This window comes from Miscanthus floridulus, chromosome 16 (assembly GCF_019320115.1).
Source record: "Miscanthus floridulus cultivar M001 chromosome 16, ASM1932011v1, whole genome shotgun sequence".
In the NCBI taxonomy this organism is placed as follows: domain Eukaryota; kingdom Viridiplantae; phylum Streptophyta; class Magnoliopsida; order Poales; family Poaceae; genus Miscanthus; species Miscanthus floridulus.
Window position 1 is genome coordinate 26,941,912 of NC_089595.1, and position 22,208 is coordinate 26,964,119.

The window sequence follows — 22,208 nt, forward strand, 5'->3', positions numbered from 1 at the left end:
CTCTATGGTGCTGATTCCATAGGATTACTGATTCCTACATTTTTTCTTTGGAAATCCTATGAACCAAAGGGGCCCAAAATTTGGCATCATCATTTAATTTTGAAGTTGCAATACCTGTGCATTATGCTTATGTAATCCATATCTGAAACCTATTGTTTACTGCTTAAATTTCGTAGTATGTAATCCATATCAGTACCTGTGTGTTGTGCTTATGTAGAGGGTGTTTGGTTAAGGGCCACCAGCTGCCACACCACAAACTGTGTCTCGCCACGGGAACCAGAGCAACTGTTTGGTTGTTGACTTAAATGAGGCTGCTATAGCTTTACTCAATAGAGAATGAGCCATAAGAGTGTGGCGGATGAAAACCCCACCACCGCCACAACTCACCACAGCGTGGCTATGTGTGGCCAAGATCCAAACAGCCCTATAATCCATATCAATATGAAACCTGTGTTACTTGTTATGAACTTATCTCTTGGGTTTTCAATTAAAGTCCTCTTCCACTATCTGTAACCTAATGTTTACTGCTTGAATTTCATAGGAAACTATGGAAACTATGCGAGCAAAACCTGTTGCTAATGGGCACGAACCAATAACAAGTGTTGATGTTGTTCCCACAGTCCTTTGCCTCTCCCATGGCTAGATCCACTCCCAGTTTAGCGGCAACACCCCTTTTTTTGAAGAATGCTGGTATCTTGACAAGCTCCACCAGAACAAAGACAGTGGCAGAGAGAATGCTTCGGGAACAGCTTATTGCTGAACAAGAAAGTTTCGCTAACCTCATCGAACATGTGGATGAACTGAAGAGGAAGACAGAAAATACTGAAAGGGAGTTTAAGGAGTTCAAGATACAACAACAGGAGGAGTACAATAAGCTACGTGAGGATATCATGCGCTTCAGCTCTTCTTCTGGTAACTCTCAGTCTTCAACTCTGTTTGCTTGATGTAGTGAATACTTGTGTGCTGGTTTGATGTGGTGAAACTGTCAGCGGGTTGCTGCTGATGTGTAAACAATAATTTGTTGTATTTGATTGTCATGGTGAATAATTATGTAGATATCGTTGAATTATTATGTAGTCAATCTGTATAGCAGTGACGATCTTGAATTACTTTTATAATGAATTGATTGTTGGGCACGTGGTAGAAGCAGGCCACATGATCAAATAAAAATGCGACATATGGACGAACAATTGCATGACACGTGAAATAGCCATGGCACGACACGTGGGCTAATAAAGATCCAACACGTGGAAGGAAGCCGTCAAGCCATATGGCCAAATCAAAAAATGAAACATGGATGAACAACACCTTGACACGTGGTTGAATACGAGACGGCCATGTGGACCAATAAAAATACGACACATGGTCTAATGAAGAAGTGACACGTGACCCAACCGGAACACGATACGTGTGCAAATAGAAAACTAACATATGGAACAAGGGGCCGACACGTGGTCCATTAAGAACCTGAAATGTGCAAGAACCAAAGATGACCACGTTGTCCAATAACAAGGTGACACGTACCCGAACCTTCTCCAATGGAACCGGGTATAGCAGGTACACGTGGAAAGCATCTCCAATGGAAGAAACCAACAGCATGGATGCCCCTGCCACGCATGCCAAAGCAGTTCTATGATGATCAGTTTTCGTCATAGATCTATCTAATTCTATGACAAATTTCTAGAATCGTCATAGAATTGCAAGAATGACGTGACTTCTATGATGAACCGGTTTTCGTCATAAATTCGTCATAGAACTAAAATTATGACGAATTTAGCTCCTTCAGTGACGAAAGTTATTTGTCATAGAAGTGATATTCCTAGTAGTGGCTCTTCGGCATGAGGGGCTTCGGCAACGACATTAGCATCACCTTCACCAACACCTTCGGCAAAACCAAAATGACTTGACTCTACCAACTCATTGGCATAAGAGGACTTCGACGACACCTTTGTCGTCTACACCAAAATTGCCTCCGCCAAACACCTTTGTAGGAGGGCCTTCAGTGGTAGGGGCTTCATCATCATCTTTACCCACTACAATGGCTCGAGAACCTTCGCCAACATCCATGACAACTCACCGTCATCACCGATTTCGAGGGGCTATGTCAATTCCTTTGGCACCAAGGTCTACTACACATTCGTCACCACTTCAACTTGAGGGGCTCATCAACAACTTTGGTATGGACATCTACTTCCACTACTATGACTACACCAAGCGCGACTAAGGATTCAGTCATGAGTACCGACAAAGAGGGGCTAGGGGAGCATACCAGAGGCCTAGCCACTTCAAAGGGTGAAGATTTTTGTCCGATTCTCGTGAGATCAAAGACGAAGGCCTCGGAGATGAAGGCATGTGCGCTGAGAAGATACTGGAGACGAAGACCTATGCATCAAGAAGGTCCTAAAGGTCTGCACGCTAAGCAAAATGGACAAATCATGTCATAGAAGCGGTTAGAGGAGCCCAAGCCCAAAGATAAAGACATCGGAAAGATAGGCACTTGGAGCTAGAAGCCTGGGGAATTAGAACATGTATAAGCTAGAGTTCTGTGCATGCTCTTTTCTTCATGCCCTTTTTTCCATAGGGTTTTGTGGGATGGAGTTTTTAGTGAGGCGCGCATGTGTAGGTTACAAAGGGCGATCCTCGTAACCAAGGTTCGAGTTGTATTGTGCCTCTTCTTATATGAGCATCTACTAGGTCATGTAGTACCGACATAACCTAGTAGCTGAGGAGCTACTGCTGGAGGAGCCCATATGATGTATGTGCCAATTCTCCACTAGAAGAGGCACAATAGGAGTTACTGTAATAGCTTGTGAATCCTCCCCCACTAAGAGGCCGCATGTAAATTGTCGTGACTATATATGGTGCCAAGAGCATAAGGGCAAGGGGTCTCTCCCTCCTACCCTCATTTGCAAACCCGAGCCGCCAAGCTCTCTCCCCTCTACTCTCGGTTCCAAATCCAAGTTACAACATGTACTTCTCCCCAATTTCTATCTTTTCACTGATTTTTTTTTCTTTTTCTGTTTTCCAGCCAATATGAAATTCATGTTTTGCCCCTACCTTATCCTTTTGTGGAGGAGGCATGTTGCTCGGCTCCTTTCTCTTTCTTTGTCGCCAACCGCCACTACTCTCTCTTGTCTCGCCTGGTCCGCCCGCCGTCTTCTGCCGCTGCCCAAGAGCACCTAAAAATAGAGTCCTAAAAAGCTGATTTTGGGACTTTGACAAAAACTATTGGAAGAAAAAATAACCTTTCAATCGATAGTTCTCCAAAAAATAGTTCCAAAATATATTTAAGTGGAGCCCAAAGTTTTATTCATCTCAACAGTGCTCGGTGAACAGTAACAGCAAGAACAGGAGGGTTGAGAACGCGGCAGACTGCCCCAAATCTGGTTCAGTTTGGCTCCGTTTCTGGGATTGTGAAAAGATTAGTAACAACTTTTGGGATCTGTTGGAGGGGAGGTATTTTTAATAATGTCTTAAATCTAGCTTTTGGGAATGTGAGGACCCGTGTCAATCAATGCAAGTATATAGGGCTTGAACCGTGTTGTCAACGGAGCGGTCCGTCCCTCACCGTTGGATCGCCGATTCCAACCATCCTAGCGTCCGTCACCATGCGGGCCCAAATCAGTCAACAGGCGGCGGTCGCGAAGACCATTTGCTACGCCAGATGACACAAGGGTCCCACCTGTAGCCGGACCACACCTGGCGAGAACTCCTTGTCTGGCTCTGGCAACCGTCTGCCTGCTTTTCTTCTCTCTTCCTTAGACCGACTCCAACCGTCGTTACCCAAATAGGACATGCATTTGTTGTTTTGGATCTTGCAGGAAAAATAGGTCAGCCACCTAAACGTTGCATGTTTCAACAGGTGACCCAAAGACAGACGATCGAGCACGGCCGGTTTCATTCGACGAGAGAGAGACGGACAGAGGACCTATATTTGGGTCTCGACTCGCTGCCGATGCAAAATGCAGCATTCATTTGCCTACGCCGTTGGACGTCGTTTTTTTCTCTTGGACGATGCAAAATGGGTTTGGGTGCCGTAATGGCTACCCGGTTGGAGACAGTCTTAGACTGTCTGCAATACGTGACCCGTACTAGCATCTAAATCTAAAATGGGATCTAAAATCCGCTTCTAATAGAGTTATTTATACCGAATATTTATTTCATCTGTTTGAGAGGCATAACTTCGTATCATCTTTCTTGAAAACTCATTTGTAAAAAAGATTTTTTATTAGGTTTTGTAGTTGAAAAAGATGGTATTAAACTCTTTCACTGTAACGCTACCGTACGAATAAGTGCTTGTTTAGTTTCCAAAAACTTTCCCAAAAAGTGCTACAGTAGCCATCACATCAAATCTTGCAATATGTGTATATAGCATTAAATGTAGACGAAAAAAACTAATTGCACAGTTTGGTTGAAAATTACGAACGTTTTGCGAACTAAACACAGCGAGTCTTGGATTGTAGGCTCGCTAGAGACGAGATAATTGGAATTTTACCATTATGAAACGTGGGTTTCGCTCGTTTGTCATCCCGCAAAAAGGATTCGCTCGTTTGCCATTATGAAACTGGACACACTCGCTGAAATGCCCTTTGAGTATTTTCTTTTGCCAAAAAAAAAATTTCGTGGTCTCTTTTCTTTCCCGTTTTGCCCCTGCTTCTTCTTCAACGGCAGAGGCAGAGGAGCTTGGCCATGGCATGGCATGGCCCCAAGCGGCGGCTGGACCTGGAGAGCCGCCATGGCACGCCTGCTCCTCCCTACTAGTACCGCGCGGCGCCAACAACAGGACTCCTAGAGCTGTTCAAAGGATCACTTGGGTCACCCTTCGACCTGAAAAAGAAAAGCAAAAAACTCAAGATGAAGTATAAGGCAGTCAAAGAAAATGTGGAAATAGGACTGGTTGGCATCAAAATTTAACCAGGAAATGTTGACTTTAATTGAATGCAATGTTAACTGAGCTTCATGAAGCTGTATGTATGACTTCATCAATTTACATTGTATCCCATCAATTTTTACCAACAGCACTACTGTGACCATAGAAGTTTGGTAGTCGGTAAAATGAAAGAAATTCTCTAAAGAAAATCTCGAAGTCTGACATGTACTGGAGCACCGGCTGATGAATCAACTCAGGTGAAAGTGCTAACTTAACTGACAAAACTCAAAAGCTGAATTGATTCATAGGGTCAGTTAGCACTTTGTACAGATGAACTAGAGCAGAGAAGGAGCGGCCACCAAAAATCAATGGAAACTGATACAAATCACAATGATTCGAAGCCAAACTTTGTACAGATGAAATTCACCTTGGCACGAACGTATTCCCCAAAAATCATGGCCTGGGATTGACCCAAACTCCGGTAAATTTGGATCGAAGCCATGAACTCGAGTTTTTTCCCAAAACGAAATCAGCTTGATTCGTGGTGCTCAAGTGAAGGATTTGTCAGGGGATCACCCTAGCCTTGATCACACATGTCCTAACATCGAAATCCCTCAAGAAATTTAACCCAATCGCAGCCAAAACCGACGACCAAAAATCAACAAAAATGGCTCCGAAAATCACACCAACATAAAAACTTCAGATTTGGAGAGGGAACAAGAGGTGCACGAATTTGATCCTTGCATAAGCTCAGGTGGAGGTCGGCGATGTCGTGCAGTGGAGGTCCGTGATGGGACGGCTCGAGCTGGGGGCGGACGTCTACTCAGTCATGGACGATGGCGCGTGTCTACTCGGAGGCGACGAGCCGGAGGAGAGCCGGTGGCGGCGCAGCGTTGGACGGCTGCCGCAGCGGGGTGGTGGCAGTGCGGCGGTGGGGCTGGCGTTGGGGCGGGCGGCGGCCTAGGGAAGGGCAGCGGCGGTGGGATGGCATGGGGAAGGGCAGCGGCCTGCTGGTGTTTGTGCGTGTGAGGAACATGAACAGATGAAAGAGAGAAGGTTTTGAGTTTAGGGGCAGGGGTAAAACGGGAATTAAAGTTTGGTTGGAACAAAAATAATGATCAAATTGAAGAGAAATCAGCGAAATGGCATTTCAGCGTGTGCATCCGGTTTGATAATGGCAATCCAACGAATTCTTTTTTATGATGGCAAACGAGCGAAGCCCCAATCTGATGTGGCAAAATTCCTATTTTCTCGTTGGAGACAGACTAAACGCGCACCCACCAACTCAACGCGTGTTTAATTGGCTGGATTTTGTAATTTGGGCTACTGTAGCACTTTCGTTTTTATTTGACAATTAGTGTTTAATCATGGACTGATTAGACTCAAAACGTTCATCTCGCAATTTCCAACCAAACTGTGTAATTAATTTTTATTTTCGTCTACGTTTAATGCTCTATGCACATAGCGCAAGATTTGGTGTGATAGGTACTGTGGCATTTTTTTTAAAAAAAAACGGAACTCATACGACGCCGCGCACATTGCAAAACCCTCTTTACCCTCTCACGCCGCTTCCTCTTCCTCTCCCTCTAGTGATCGAGGGAATCCAATGGCGCAAGCGGCGAGGCCACCGGCGTCGGCGTGGCACCCACCGAACCCTAGCCTAGCCGGCACTTCCCAGCCGGCGCCGGCCGCTCGCCGCCCCGACACGCCGCGGAGGGCCGCGCAGGTGATCGGCTAGCTCTTTCCCCACCCCGCGTGAGGGCACCGCTTTTCACCAAATCTTCCTGGCGACCGCGGTTGCTGTCTATTATGGGTTTTGTTGGGGTGGAGCGAAATGGGGGTTTTCTTGAGATGATTTTGGGGTTTCTGTGCTCCGGCCTCCAGGCGGGTTTTGTGGCGCCTGCTCGTGCGGGTTTAGTATCATGAGGAATTTTTTTTAACAAAAAAGCAGAGCATCATGTTTGATGCGCGCATGCACTTACTGCTCCGGGCGGGTTTTGTGGCGCCTGCTCGTGCGGGTTTAGTATTATGAGGAATTATATATATATATATAACAACTACTCTATAGCTGGCTACAAAATAACCTATTCTGTAGCCACCTTGAGTTACTATAATTACTATGTTAATTTATGAGATTATAGTAACTCCTTACTAAGTGGTTTACTATAACGTTATGGTAAATATTCCTATGTGTTATAGTAACCCAACTATAGTAAATATATATTGACATTATCGTAAATTAGTATATAAAATTATGGTAAATGGAGGTGGCTACAGAATAACTTATTCTGTAGCTGGCTACTGAATAGCCTATATATATATAGAACTACTATCCTGTAGCTGGCTACAAAATAACTTATTATGTAGCCACTTTGAGTTACGATAATTACTATGTTAATTTACTAAGTGGTTTATTATAACGTTACGGTAAATATCTCCATGTGTTATAGTAACCCAACTATCGTAAATATGTATTAACATTATCGTAAATTAGTGTATAAAATTATGGTAAATGGAGGTGGCTACAGAATAACTTATTTTGTAGCCGGCTACTGAATAGCCTCTCCCTATATATATATATATATATATATATATAAAGAAGAAGCAGAGCATCTTGTTGTTCGTCATGGCCCCGGCCAATACTTTGCGCAGTATGCTGTGTACTAATAATAGCTACCAAGTGGGGTTTTGCTGCAAATGGCTCACCAAGTTTCTGTTGGGTCTTGATCTTTCCTATCTGTAGTTTCTGTGGATTGTTTTCGTTGCTGTGAAATTTACTGATGCGAGATAATTTGTTCCATTAGGTAGACAGCGTCTCTGGTGTGATTCTGTTCTCACGTTTATGTTATGATTTCGTATATTACTATTGTCTTGATGAGGCCTCCTGCAGAACGCCTCTGTCTCACCCTCTCTGTCATATGATTTTTAGCATGTACTTAACTGATGAAATTAAATGTTGTGCTACTTTCACCTCGTAAAAATTAGATTTGACTCGCATACACAAATGTTTGGTGTCAATATTTGTGTTTATCTTCTATCATGCTTTGGAACACATACACCTTATCCTGTATCTGAGATGGCCTTTCATTTGCTTCGCTCTACTACTCAGGACACACCACCTTGTGCAACATGTGGTGATGGTTCAGGAAATTTTACCCGTTGTCAGTGCAAGCAGTACACAAGGTATTCGCAGGTCCCTTTCTTTTCTTCTTACTGAATTTCGTGCTTGTATTCTGCACAAGCGATTTAATTATTTCATTGGTGCTTGTTTGCGGTTTGGTTGCCAAATTCCTCGAAGATATCCTGTTGATCAGTTGTGATTTGTGTTTATGCTTGTATATAAGTGCAAAGACGACTATTATATGGTTTTCTAAATGTCTGCCATTTTCTTTTGGTGCGAAAGTCTGAAAAGATTTGTGGATGTAGCTCCAAAACTCTGCATGTACCTGATTCCTTCTTATGTTGGAAGATAGAATATTGACATGTGAAATATTAGCTTCTGGCTTTGTGCACATCTTTCTTTTATGTAGGCTCTAGGCAGATCATTCAAATAATTCTGTGGCCTGAATTATGTTAAATTTTCATGCATTTCTTGTACATTGGCAGATCTTGAATTCTGTTATCTTATTTATAGCTGTATCGATATGAGAACGGTGATTTCTTTTTTCTGTTTTGCTTCATTCCAGACAGGAAGAAATTCATCATACTAATGAGCAAACTTCCAGAGCCAAGGGAATTCTAAGACCAGACTCTTCTGATAAGCTGAAGACTCCGAGATATTCTGGCGGTACATATTCAAAACCCGATCCACGAGTGAAGCTGATTCCTGCAGAAGCCATTACTTATGTACAACATCGGAAGCCATATGGTAGAACTGTTGGCTCAGCTGGGTAACAAAAAAGACAATGCAGACGAAGTGTAACACCACCGCCAAGTTCACGTTAAGTATCTCTTGTGGGATCGACGCCACTCACTCAAAAGCCAATGCCATCTGGTTCATCCAAGAACTCGTGTTTATTGTCTCCTAAAAGACTTGGGCGAACTGAAAATGGACACCCATCTGCTGGGAAGAAGCCTGCATCACCAGATCGCAAATCTTCACAACTTTCAAGTGCTAATTTGAATACTGATGCTACTCCTAGAAATATTGACAGCATGGACAGTACAAAGGCACTTGCCGGGAGTTATGATTCGAGTATTTTTCATTCTCAAGACCAGAGTAGTCGAAAACTGCCTGCTAGTTTACCAAAATAGGCAGTGGTAAATCCTGTGTCTCCTAGTCCCAAGCAAGTGCGTGTTCCACATCCAAGGATCCTCTCGGTACAAAGGCAGGACCTTCTTCTAAGAGTGTAGGCACACCTGATAGTGGAAGCATCAATTTAACTGCAGGTCCTGTCTTGCAAGCATCAATTGTGGAGCCTGCTTTGTTAAGCCCAACATCTGTGCTTAGTCAAAAGCCCATGGAGGTGTATCTGGATACAAGAGCTGCAGCTCCAATCAGGCAAGAACCAAGTGTGAAGCCTGTATTGCTGACCCCAATACCTGCTCACAGTGAAACTTCCACAGATGTATATTGTAATAGTAGATCAAGCCCTAATCCCAGCACAAATTTGTTGAACAAAAAAAGCAACCTGGCCACGCTGCAGCGCAAAGACATTTCTCCAATACATAGGCCACAGTCTGTGGCTTCTACAGAGCATACTGCTTTGTCAAAAGAAAGAAACATGGTGGACAAAAACATTTCTCCGACGCACAGCCTGCAGTACATGACTCATGCACAACTTACTTCACTGTCAAAAGAGATTTCAGCGTCCTCAACTAGTTGTGACAGATCTTCAGGTATACTAAAGATCCTAATTTGTTATTGAGCGTAACTCTTGTGAAGATATGCACTCTCACGTATAGTTTTCACTTGCACATTTGAATCTGCTATATTTTTTAGGTTCATTTCATCCTTTTTTTTGTAGAATACGCAGGAGAGCACAAGATGCATTATCAATCAGAGGCCCGTTGGATGTAAGGAATTGGCTTATTGTGCAATTCTTTCTTGCTTTGTGTATGCATATATGTATGGTGAGCCACAATTATTCTATGGATGGTTATACATGTTTGATCTGTCCCTTCACCTGAGAATAGGCAAATTTCGTTTCTCTACTGCACTGTTACTTGTTGCAGTCCCTGAGTATATCTTGCAGCCAGCCAGTCATTCAGTAATAATATTTAACCCACAGACAATTTGATATTCCAATGGCATAAACTCTTATACTTTTTAATAAGAACATTATCACTGAGTGAGTGAGGGTAACACGTGACTGTATATTATAGTATTACTGAGCTGTTTGGGGCTGTCTCTTGATTTTACAGTGATTGTTTGGAGCTATCTCATGACTGTAACAGGTGGAGAAGCTAATTCCTAGAACATTAATTGTCTACATCATGCTTCCTTCGGTTCAAAATAGATGTTGTTTAGGCTTTTTGCTATTTTCAAAATACATATGGCTCTACAACTTCTATGTAACTTTAGTATACTTTCTCCTACTTTGCCCCTCCTTGATTTCATCATTAACTAACTACTTTTCCCATGTATCCCAAGCATGCATCAAAATTAATAGGCACACTTTAGGAAGGACTAAATGAGGGTATAAAGTTGGGCAGCCTTAGGCTACTACCGACAGGCCCTAACTCTAAAATGACATCTATTTTGAACAAGAGGGAGATGTAATTATCTATGACCTGAACATTGAAGCAATGCGATTATGTTTTCTTCTTTAATATGGAAGTGTCAATCTTTTTGCTCTAATAGTGATATGTTATGAAATCTGTAATATTATGCTATTTTACTATCTGCATACTTTTCTTTCAGTCAAATACTAATATTAGGATTCCATGTTTCATTTAGGGGCAAATTTCATGTGACTGGAGAGTTGACACATACTTGTGATGGACTTGAAGCCCATTGCCCAGCTGTGATGGACTGCAGAGCTTATGAAGCTTCAAAGCAAATGCCTGAAATTTTAAATTTAGAGGCTGTACCTCTTTCCCAGCTGTGGCCAAAAAAGTTCAAGATGAAACCCCCGGACGATCAGGATATTAGACTATGGTTTATAAGCAGTCACCAAAGGTATATATGCCCTAGTAAGTGTAGTTTCTACTTGCAAGGAACGCCAGGAACAGTTCTGGTTAAGTAACTTTCAAGTTGCATATATGCCAGTTACACTTGTGTCGGTGATTAAGTTTCTTAAGGCTTGTGATCACATCTATAATAAATGGTAAAACGTTTACTCTGGTCTTAAAAATCATGCAAGTGTCTGTATTTAAAAAATCAAAACCCTTGGTATTTAGGAGTCTCTCTGGACCTGTGCACACGTCATGCATGTATCTTCTCTCTGATTAGCTTAACAATCATTTATTACAGGCCACATAGGAGTTTTAATCATCTTGTTGACAAACTTTCTTCACATATTGGCCTGTTGACCAGCATTGGTGATGCTGAATTGGCGATATTTTCATCCAAGTTGCTTGCACCAGACTAGCAGAGTATGTATGCATGTTCGTTTTTGAAGAGAATGTCTGCATGTTCTTGCAAACCTCTGTTTCCATTACTCATCCTTTTACTGTTCTAACAAGAATGAGTGTTTTTGCAGATCTGTTATTGTCTTTTCCCAAGCTTCTTTCTTTCTTTTTCTGCTAATACTTGTGGATTTGTTTCTATCACTTGACTTGCACAGTACATGGAGTTTGCATGGACCTGTTTAAAATATTAAAGAGTTTTTATTATATCTTTGGAAAACTAGTGTGCAGGTATAAATTTGTCATCTGACTTCTAAACAATTATGACCATAATAGGGAAGAACGATGAATTGTATTTTTGGGGCGGGAAACATCTGAGGAAGAAGTGGCGTAAACCCAGCAATCATATACAAAATGTGAACAGAAATTCCAGTCCACCAAATGAAATTTCTTGTGACAGATCTGATGAGATAGGCATGAAATTGGATGCAATAAAAGGCAAGGAGAGAGAGAGAATGCCATGTCTGATATTGGTGTGACATTAGATGCACGAGAAGGTGAAGAAATAGACAATACAATGCATGTCGCAAAAGACAGCGCTATAGTGAGGGACAATTATGAGGGGATTGCAGAGGCATTGGATTTAACAGGAAGCAAGGAGACTGATAGGGACAATGACTGTGTGGCAGTGCTCAGAACTCCTGATTCAAACCCTGCATCCAGTTGCACAGCTCCTGGTTCTTCACTTCTTAACAGATGCTGCAGTCATGACTCTGCAAGCAAGAACAATTTTAGTTTAGAAGGTTACACTATTCAGCTGATTGCTCTAAGTCTTGTTTTGATCAATCCTGTTTCTTATTAAGCTTCTTACTTTCCATTTTTTTTACAGATTCTGCATGTCAACTTTCTGACAGATCTTCGGCTAGCTCAGAGCTTATGCTGGACATGTCCCCTGGGTTTTCTCTAGATGTGCCTCCTGGCTTCACAAAAGCTCACCGTCAGCTTCAGATCAAAGATACTCCAGTGTCTTATGCCGATGCTTTACCAGTCTAGTTTTGGACTGTCCTCCAGGATTTCCGATTGATATTCCTCCTGGCTTTACTGAAGTTCACCGCCAGCTCCCTGCAATTTCTTCTGCTGGGCCAGAAGCTGGTGTTTCTATCCATGGCATTGAAACGAAGCCTCTCATTAGGTTCTCTCTAAATGTTCCAAGGTCTGTTAAAATGGAAGTTCCTCCTGGATTTACTGTGCATGCAGTGAAAAAAGAGCCTTGGTTGCCTGTTGATAAGACCACAGAGAAGCAAACTCCATCTCGTTTGACATCTGGTGCATCTCCACTGGCAAAAGGTGCAACAGCCGATGAAATGAAAATTACGCGTGATGAGGTACAAAGTTGCCCCCATCTCTCTCCCCCACCCCCTCTATTTGTTAACTAAAAATGTTGTGTTTTGAGCAGTAATTCAGCATGTCGGGTTGGCAACTGTCCACTTACATCATGTTAAGATTTACGAAAGGCAGGGCACATAGAACTTTATTGACCGTTTGAATGACTAAATTCCATCCATCGGTTTACAACATAGCTGATAGGATTTCTCAAAGGGCATGCGATGTACGATGTTGATGATGGTATATGAACCTTCTTGTACACGTGGGAAAGCCATGTTGTCTATTTGCATCCTAATCTGCACATCTGTGCATGCGAAATGCATGCATCTGCATGCTTTTTTCAGGCACTCACACTTTTTATTTGGCATCGGAGGGGTACTTAAAAAGATTCATCGTTTTGAATGTACAGGTAGAAATGGAACAAGATGAAATTTCAGAGGAGCGAGAGTTTCCAAAGATCAGGCGGCTTTCAGACCTGTATCGCGGGCCTTCCGACGACAGCACTGAAGTTTGCAGACCAGTATCGGCACACTTGGCTGACAAGTTTCATGATACAGGCGCACATGAGAAGCAGACGCATCCAAGAAAGAGAGGCTGGCAAGAATCACCGGACCGTTCTGCTGTAGACGGTGACGGAGCGTGGGGACAGATCAAGTGGGGACCAATTCCAAACTAGCTAAACTAAATGGCACAGATTTGTGCATGTTTGTGATCCATGACCATACTCAAACGGCTGTTGGCTGGTGCAACATAACGAGTGACAAGAAACAGAGTTGTATGAGCTCTAGCTAGCTACTACTATTCTGTGTTGTGCGCAGTGTGCATGACGTTGTCCTTGAAAAAGCCTGTCAAAAGATGGAAGAATGCAAAAGATTATTATGGTGTGGGTGAGAGAACAGGGAATGCATGTAGCCATACAGAATTACAGGTGTCCTTGTTAATGCCGCATGCATATACCATGTTAATGCCATACAGAATTACAGGAAAGCCCAGTTTGGCTGCAGATAGGGAAAGAGATGATTCTTCACCACAGCATAACCGAAAAACCTGTTAAGATAAAATGGATTCTCCACGTTGTACTCCTTGAGCAGGTATGTATACCTGCATACCTGTTGAAGATTGACGAGGAGGAATATGGAAGCCGTGGAGCTCTACTTCAGGAGGGGCTTTTCGCTTCTTTCACCCTTTTCCTGGTAACTATTCTATTCTCTTTTTTTTTGAGCCAGTAACTTTTTTTTTTTTTTTTTTTTTTGCAAATTACACAAGTATAGACGTAGACGCTCAACATGCACGCACACTTATCCTTATGAATACACGTACGCAAACCCTAACCCTATGAGCCAGTATCTATTCTACTTCAAAAGCAAAGGATCAATCTCGATTTAGTCATTGACATGTTGTTTCCCTTTTTGTTGCTTGCAGCTTTCGTGGACGCTAGTATACAGTTTGGCTCACTTTTAAGAAGCTCCTTTCGTGCACATACCATGCGACCTTTGCTCACCGTGTCAACTAGAAGAGATTCACCAGGACAGTGTAGATTAAGGAGCATTTTAGAACGAACGTTGTATCAAAAACGGTTCCGAGTTGTAATGTTATTTCCCAAACCCACTGTAATTTTGGTACTATGGCCTATGGGATTAGTTCAGTGCCAAGTAGAACACTGCGTATGGAATCCTCAATCAGATGGCAAAAATGTTGATCACTGAGTTTGCAGTCAAACAACATTCACTTGCATCAAGCTGTGAATTCGATGTGCAACTTTTAACACATGAGTTGTTCTGGGTTTTGTTACAGGCGATTTTATGCAAAAGCAAACTGTAAGGCAGCTTTGTTTTATCGGATGAATCATATCATCCTATATGTATCATTGTGCCTGTTCCATTGGAGTTATCGATACGAGGGCATTTTGCCTTTGCATATGTTCCAATCTGTTTGGTCAGAAGCATCATTCCATAAACCCAATGCCAGAGCTCTGTTATAGTATGTCCTGGTGCATGATTATTACTATCAGAAATATGGTTATTAAGAGCTGCTAAAAATAACCTTCCATGGAAAAGTTTGCACCAGATGATATGATATGAAGACCGAGGTAGTATGCCTGGCTACCAGATCTGCCAGCACCAAATGAACATGCTTTGGCTCTGCCAGGATAGAGCACTAGGTTTGAACAGCCTTGCCGCATGAGAAATATTACTGATTTGCAAATTTAATTAGACAAGCCCCTGTTCGGCTTGCTGAATTTTGGCCGACACTGGCTGAAAAACACTATTTTGACTGAAATGTTGTGAGAGAAAAATACTATTCCGACTGAAAAAAAAAGAACCTGAACAAGCCGGCTTCTGGTAAGCCGAACGGGCCGGTGGGTGCATATATGTATACATCCGCATTTGTTTCCCCGGCGCATAAATTGGGTGAGCGACTGGTGCACGGAAGCCCGCGTGCGCTCCCCTGCCCGATGCGCGCCACGTGGAGGCCGACCCAGATGTCGCAAAAGCAGAGCTCGGTATCGCAAGTCGTGTTGGGGTGGGGCAGTTCCACCCACGCTTCCCTGGTTGTCGTACGGCACCATGGGCCCGTCGTCGCCGTGCGATGTTGTCGGACTCCACGCGCCGTGCATTGGGCTGGGGAGCGCACGCGGGATTTGTTGCGCCCGTCGCTCACCCAATTTATTTTCCATATCCTGACGTTTTTGGACTCCATAACTTTACAAGAAAAGGAGTTTTTAAACTCCTTTTAACTTAAATGGTCTTATTGTTAACTTAAATGGTTTTATTCTTCATTCTTAACAAGAAAAGGATGGAAAACATAAGATTTTTTTATTGGTTCATCCATACCAACCTGGATTCGTTTGTTTCTATCACTCTCCATTTGACACCATTAGCTGTACCTGCATCTTGTATGCAGTGTCATCGACTATCCATCTGCCAGTCCATTATTACTTTATTACTCTAGTTTTCATCATCAGAGAAGAAAAAGGTTCATTTCTTGGTGGCTTATGCCTGCTAACGTAATATGGTGCGACTGCATCTACTTTATCAAATGAGTTAAATGCGCCAGAGGTCTATTAACTTATAAAAAGGTTTCGGTTAGGTCTATCAATTTTCAAAGTGGTTTTTTGGATCATAAACTTTGTACGTGTATCACTTAGATCCATACCTCTCCACGTTGGCTTCTCGTGCTGATGTGGCATGATGCTGTGGCCATGCGGACGTGCAGGTAGCTTTCTCCCGCGGCGCTTCGTTCCCTCCTCCGTGGCCGGCCGTCGGCGCAACTCCAACAGCTGACTCCAGCGCCCCTGTGCTCTGCCGCCCCGCTGCAGCTGCTTGCTGCTTGCTGTTGCTGCTCGCTGCATGTCGGCCCTGAACGACGACCCGCCCGACGATGACGACGACGACCCGCCCCGCTGCAGCTGCTTGCTGTTGCTGCTCGCCGCCGTCGCCAACGAGCTGCGGCCAGTGCCACACTTGGCCTCGCTCAGGGGCTTCTTCACGCACCGTTCGCTGCTCCCGCTCACGGACGCGCGCCGGCGAGGACGAGGACGCCGAGGCGCTCGGCGAGGCCACGCAGGCGGAGCAGCTGCTGCCCAGCGGCGCGGGCAAGTTCCTGTAGACCGACGGCAGCATGTACGAGGGCGCCTGGCGCCGCGGCCGCGCATCGGGCCGCGGCAAGTTCTCCTGGACCTCCGGCGCGCCACCACGAGGCTGCCCACGGCCACCGTCGTCTCCTGGTCCGAGAAGCTGAGGCCGCGGTGTCCGCCCTCCGCGATGCCGTACACCAGGTACGCCGCGTAGGTGGTCCCCGGCGTGAGCGTGGCCACTGGGAGGGTCCGGAACCTGGCAAGGGGGTGGGGTGGCCACCGCCGTCGTCAACGAGAGCGCCCAGCCTCTTGCTCCTGCTGCCGTTGCGGGTCGCCGTTGCGGCTGGACATGAGCTGCGCCATGGCTCATGCCCTCGCACACCTCCAGCTCCTGGAGCAGCGCCATGATGGGGTCGCAGGGCTCGCGGGGCACGGGCACGGCGGGGCCACCGGACGGCGGGTAGTAGACGCCGTCGGCGTGCACGGCGCCGGCGAGCAGCAACAGCAAGCAGCTTTTATATTTATTATGGCGTTCATGTATTTCTCTCTAAAATAAGTAAGTCGTACGTTGTATACGCGGAGTGATATACGGCGCCAAGAATTGAACCCGCTGCCAACATATGAGCTAGAACACGTACTTGATCTGCCCAGGTCCTCGTTGATGTTGAGCGCGCGGCACTAGAACTTGGCCTGCCGCTTGTCGTCGAACATGTTCTTGTCCTGCTCCATGAAGAAAGCCTACCCGACCCTGACGATCTCCATGGAGATGTACAGAGAGATGGGTATCATCACCTGGAAGGTGATCACCGACTTCATGAAGGTGAAGGCCACCTCGGCGCCCATCCCGTACCAGTTGTACGTGGCGTCCGGGTCGTCCTTGACGGAGAAGTCCCTCTTGCGGAAGAAGGGGATCACCCCGAGCTCGTCACCGTGGTCGCCGAGCCAGATGCCAGCGAGGAGCGACACGATGGCGCAGAGGAGGAACAGGACGACGGCGAGCATGATGGTCTCGCGGTTCATGTGTGTCTCCAGGCGGCTGCACTTGGACGGCGCCCCGTAGCTATTGAGCATCACCTTCGTGTCCCGGCCGGTTGGAGGGGCCGAGCGAGACGGCGCGGCGGCCGTCGAGGTCGACCGTGGCGAGGAAGCCGTAGAGGTTGCGGTTGGGCCTCTCGCACTTGATGAGCCCCGCGAGCGCCTCGGCCGGCGTAGGCATCGTCTCCTGCTTGGCGTACCGCGTCTTGAGGTTGGACTCGCCGTCGAGGTTGATGGTCTGCACGTAGGCGACACCGGGGGGCGTGCTGTCCACCTCCTCCTCCCCTACCTCCGTCATCTCCACGTCGGTCGTCTACTGCAACAGCGGCGGGCTCATGACCTCCGTGGTGGCGGGCATCCCGCAGGTTGTCTGGTCCGCCAACCGCGGCCAGCCCGTCGGGGAGGGCGCATCCGCGGAGCTCATGGCCGCGGGCAACCTCGTGCTCCACTCCGCCCCCGGTGGCGCCGTCGTGTGGTCCGCGGGCACCGCGGGGCGGTCCGTGGCCGCGCCAACCTCGTCCCCAGCGCCGACGACAACGCCCAGCCGGCCGACGACGATGCGCCTGAGCTGCAGCTGCCGCCGCCGGCTCCCGCGCAGGAGCTACCGTCGCCCACAGCCGCGCCGGCAGCGGCTGCTGCTGCTGCGCTCCAAGTCCGGCCGCGCGCCCGCACGGTTCCCGCGCTCGCACTCCACATGGCACTCAGCTCGCAGTCGCAGCGTCTGCCCAACCACGTGCTCCGGGACCTCGCCGCGGCGGGGAAGCTCCAGCGCACCACGAGCCTAGTCGCGTTCCGCTCCAGCCGCGAAGCGTCGTCGGAGAAAGCCACCTGCACGGCATCATGCCACATCAGCACGAGAAGTCAACGTGGAGAGGTATGGACCTAAGTGATATACGTACAAAATTTATGGACCCAAAAAATCACTTTGGAAGTTGATGGACCTAACCGAAACCTTCTCACAAGTTAATGGACATCTGGTGCATTTAACTCTTATCATATATATATTTGCTGCTGAGTACCTTATAGTTTGCTACAGATGGGACACCTATGGGCAAAATGTTCAAACTTGGAGACGCATAAAAAAAGGATATGCATCGTCTCTGCTATCCAAGAAATACAATCAACTGCCAAAAATTAAAATAGTGCAGACAAGAAAGTAGGATGATATCATTCTGAAGTATTGCATTGGGCCATGCATTATCTGATATTTCTCTTGTAGTTCTTCATACAAGTTTGCCATATGGGTGAACAAAAACTTCATGTGTATGGTATCATTCTCATTTGGGTGAACAATTATGACTTCATTTATATGGTCAACAAGTTTTGTACCTATTGTTAGGATATAAATCCATCATATTATTCACGTTAACCTAGCTTCATGCTAGTTAGCAGGGCAGATAGATGATATTGTCAAAATCCTTCATGAGCATGGAAGTACGGAACCCTATAACCAGCTGATCAAGTGGTCTTGCTCTTTGCTCCCAATTTTGGCCTGTTATCGATCTTCCATGGGCGGTGTTTCTTGAGAAGAAATTTAGAGAGGGTCAGAAGACAGTCTGGACCATTTTCTGTCTCCATCCTGAATGTCGACATCCCCATGGGCGGTGTTGCCAAAGAAGAAACTTAGAGCAATAATAACAAAAGGGCAAGTTGGGAGGCGATAACTTTGCATGCTTGGTTTACATTGATGCAAGTCTCACTGTTCAGTATAATAATAATAACATCACAGGGCACCTCAAGCCTTGTATGGTCAAGATATATATATTTTTTAATCTCTATATAAGGCTGCTTGCATTGCCTAGAGAGAAAGACATGCCCTGTTCTTCATGCCACACCCTGCTGAAGGACTTGGACATAGGTGACATTGCTATTAATAAAGGTATGTGAAGTACAGTTTCAATGCTTTCTCTTCATGTCCAAGCTAGATTAGGCATTATGCATGCATCCTGCAGCTCAGACAAGAGATAAAAAAAATTAGGAGCATCCATTTTGCTGCAAGAAATGTTGTAAATCAGTCTTTCATGTGTGCCACTGATGCCAACAAGAAGATTCTTAATAGGCTACGCTAACAGTTTCTTTATTTTCTGACATCATCAACCCATCACAGTGTGCATGGGTCGCATATCCATTTGTTGACGCTTGTACCACTAATGTGACACCTAACCACCCCCACCTAGCTAAAAACATGCTTTGTTAGTGGCAGTAGAATCTAGCTGATGTAAATAACCTATTACATAAAATAAATATTTATTAACAAAACTTTGAATATTAGGTGCATGAATTATAATGGATTAATCCAGCATACGAGTAAGATAGACCTAATTTTTGTTATCTTTGCAGAAAATTCATTCTAATACAAACTAGTTTTCCTCTCAGAGACAAGCTGAACATTTTTGTTCTATTAAAGGGCTAATCCTCCCAGTGTGGTTAATACTCGATGGTGATTGAGTCTCCCTTTGATAATCTGTACACCATTACAATGCCTGGACAACGGCAAGATGGCTCTTCTTCCTCTTCTCAGCAACAACTCACACTGTATGACCACAGACTATGTGATCACCAGTTCTTCTCCCAATCAACCAATGAAAACATGCAATTCTCCCGTGTAGTCACCATTCCTGGAATGTACAATGTCAGTAGCAACCTCGGACAGAACCATCAGATTGCTGCAGGGGTTAATCCAGACTACCAAAGGATCAGATCAAGCAATGCTCTTCACCACATATGCCAGATCCTGATGGAGGATGTCGATGAGAGGGTCGGCTCGCATGAAGGGGAGGCCGCCCTTCAGGCTGCTGAGAAGGCCTTCTATGATATTCTCGAGCAGGTATACCCACCTTCACTCGACTGGTCACCACTACATAACAGCAGCGAAGCAGGAGGACCTGATGAAGGTAGTAGCAATTATCACAAAAGGCCTCGCAAAACCAGTTTCACTAGTGACATTTCCAGTCACATCATGTTGCAGCCCTTGCCAACCCCTTTGAGTCCATATAGCTACGGCAGGAGTCTTTTCCTGCCATATCAGCCCTTGGCAAGCACTGGGAGGGCCTCAAGATTTGGTTTCTCTGCCTTGCAAATTAGAAGAGAAGCCGAGGATGGAAAGGGGTTTGATAAGATGGTGATCTGTTTGGACAATGACAAGCTTTCTATCTGCAGACTGACCACTGCTAAGGCAAAAAAAGAAGTCGGGAAGAGCAAATATGCAATCTTTCAGATCACAGACCACAGGAACAATCCATATATCCAGGACTTGGATACCAGGGAAGGGAGAAGTAAAAACTATACCGTCACTTGCGAAATAAGCCGAAACGAAAAGTTCGACAGCATTCTGCTATGCCATGGTTTCACTGAAACAGCAAGGCTGAGAGACATGGCTGCAAAGGAAACAAGTGAAAATTCACCAAAGGGTCAAAGCAAAGCACCTGCTCAACAGAAGTTGCGGGGTACTAGGCAGCTCAAGAAAGAGGTGGTCGACCTAAGGACCCTCCTCATCCACTGTGCACAAGCTGTGGCAGCTGACGACCGTCTGTTGGCTGGTGAGCTCATCAAGAAGATAAGGCAGCACTCCTCGAGAGATGGAGAGTGGTGCCAGAGACTGGCATTTTACTTCGTGAATGGCCTTGAGGCACGCCTGGCTGGGACGGGGAGTCAGTTGTTCCACAAGATGCGGGCGAAGCAAGTAAGCTACGAAGACATGTTGAAGGTCTACAACTTCTATCTTGCAGTCTGCCCTTTCCACAGGGCATCACAAACCTTCGCGAACCAAACTATCTCGGAAGCTTCAGTGGGGCAATCCAAGGTGCACATCGTCGATTTTGGTGTCTGCTCTGCTTTTCAATGGCCATCACTGATTCAGCGTTTCGGTGAGCAAGGAATGCCTCCAAGGCTTCGGATCACAGATATAATTGAAGTTCCTCGGCCAGGTTTCAACCCCTTGGAGAGCATTGAGTGGGCAGGGAAGCTGTTGGCTGACTATGCAAACATGTACAAGGTGCCCTTTCAGTATCAGGGCATTTACTCACGATATGAAGATATTCAGATCGAAGATCTCAACATTGAGGAGGATGAAATGCTTATAATCCACTGCATGTACCGGATGAAGAACCTCGGCGATGAGACAGTTGCCATGGATAGCGCAAGGGATAGGGTACTGAAGATCATGAGGAGGATGAACCCAAAGGTGTTTATTGTTGGCATTCTGAATGGATCATACAGTTCCCCCTTCTTCCTGACACGTTTCAAAGAGCTTCTGTTCCATTACTCCTCGATGTTTGACATGCTTGATATGAACGCTCCACGGGATAATGAAGAAAGAAAGGTGTTGGAGGGTGGAATGCTTGGGCGGGATATGTTAAACATCATAGCATGTGAGGGTGCTGACAGGATTGAGAGGCCAGAAACTTACCAGCAGTGGCGAGCAAGATGCCTCAAGGCTGGGTTCGAGCAGCTTCCTCTCGATCCTGCCATCATGAAGTCAGTGTTATGGATGAAGAAAGAATTTTACCATGAGGACTTCGTTGCTGATGAAGACAGCGGCTGGCTGCTACAAGGGTGGAAAGGGAGAGTACTGTATGCACTGTCCAAATGGAAGGTTAATGGATCATGTGCTGATCAGTAAGATTCAGATAGTTGGTGGTATGCACCATCTGTACCTTGATACTCCAAATATAGATTTTTTTTCCTTCGGTTTTTAACTGGCATATGACGAAAGAAAATGGCTGCGATACTTTGTTTCTGTCATTCTTTATCTTCATATGTTCTATAAGCGGATTGTTCTTTATAAGTTCTAAGTGCCTATTTTTCTTTTCTATAAACACATACTTCAGA

General features: G+C 45.3%; 1 protein-coding gene and 1 pseudogene across 1 annotated transcript; both read left to right on the forward strand.

The window, feature by feature from the left end:
* The first annotated feature begins 6,437 nt into the window (after positions 1 to 6,437).
* Positions 6,438 to 14,360, forward strand: LOC136514159 (uncharacterized; annotated as a pseudogene).
* Positions 14,361 to 20,751: 6,391 nt separating this feature from the next.
* On the forward strand, positions 20,752 to 21,999 carry LOC136512038 (scarecrow-like protein 9). The gene has a single exon (XM_066506046.1). The coding sequence runs from the start codon at positions 20,752 to 20,754 to the stop codon at positions 21,997 to 21,999; it is 1,248 nt and encodes a 415-aa protein (XP_066362143.1).
* Positions 22,000 to 22,208: the final 209 nt, after the last annotated feature.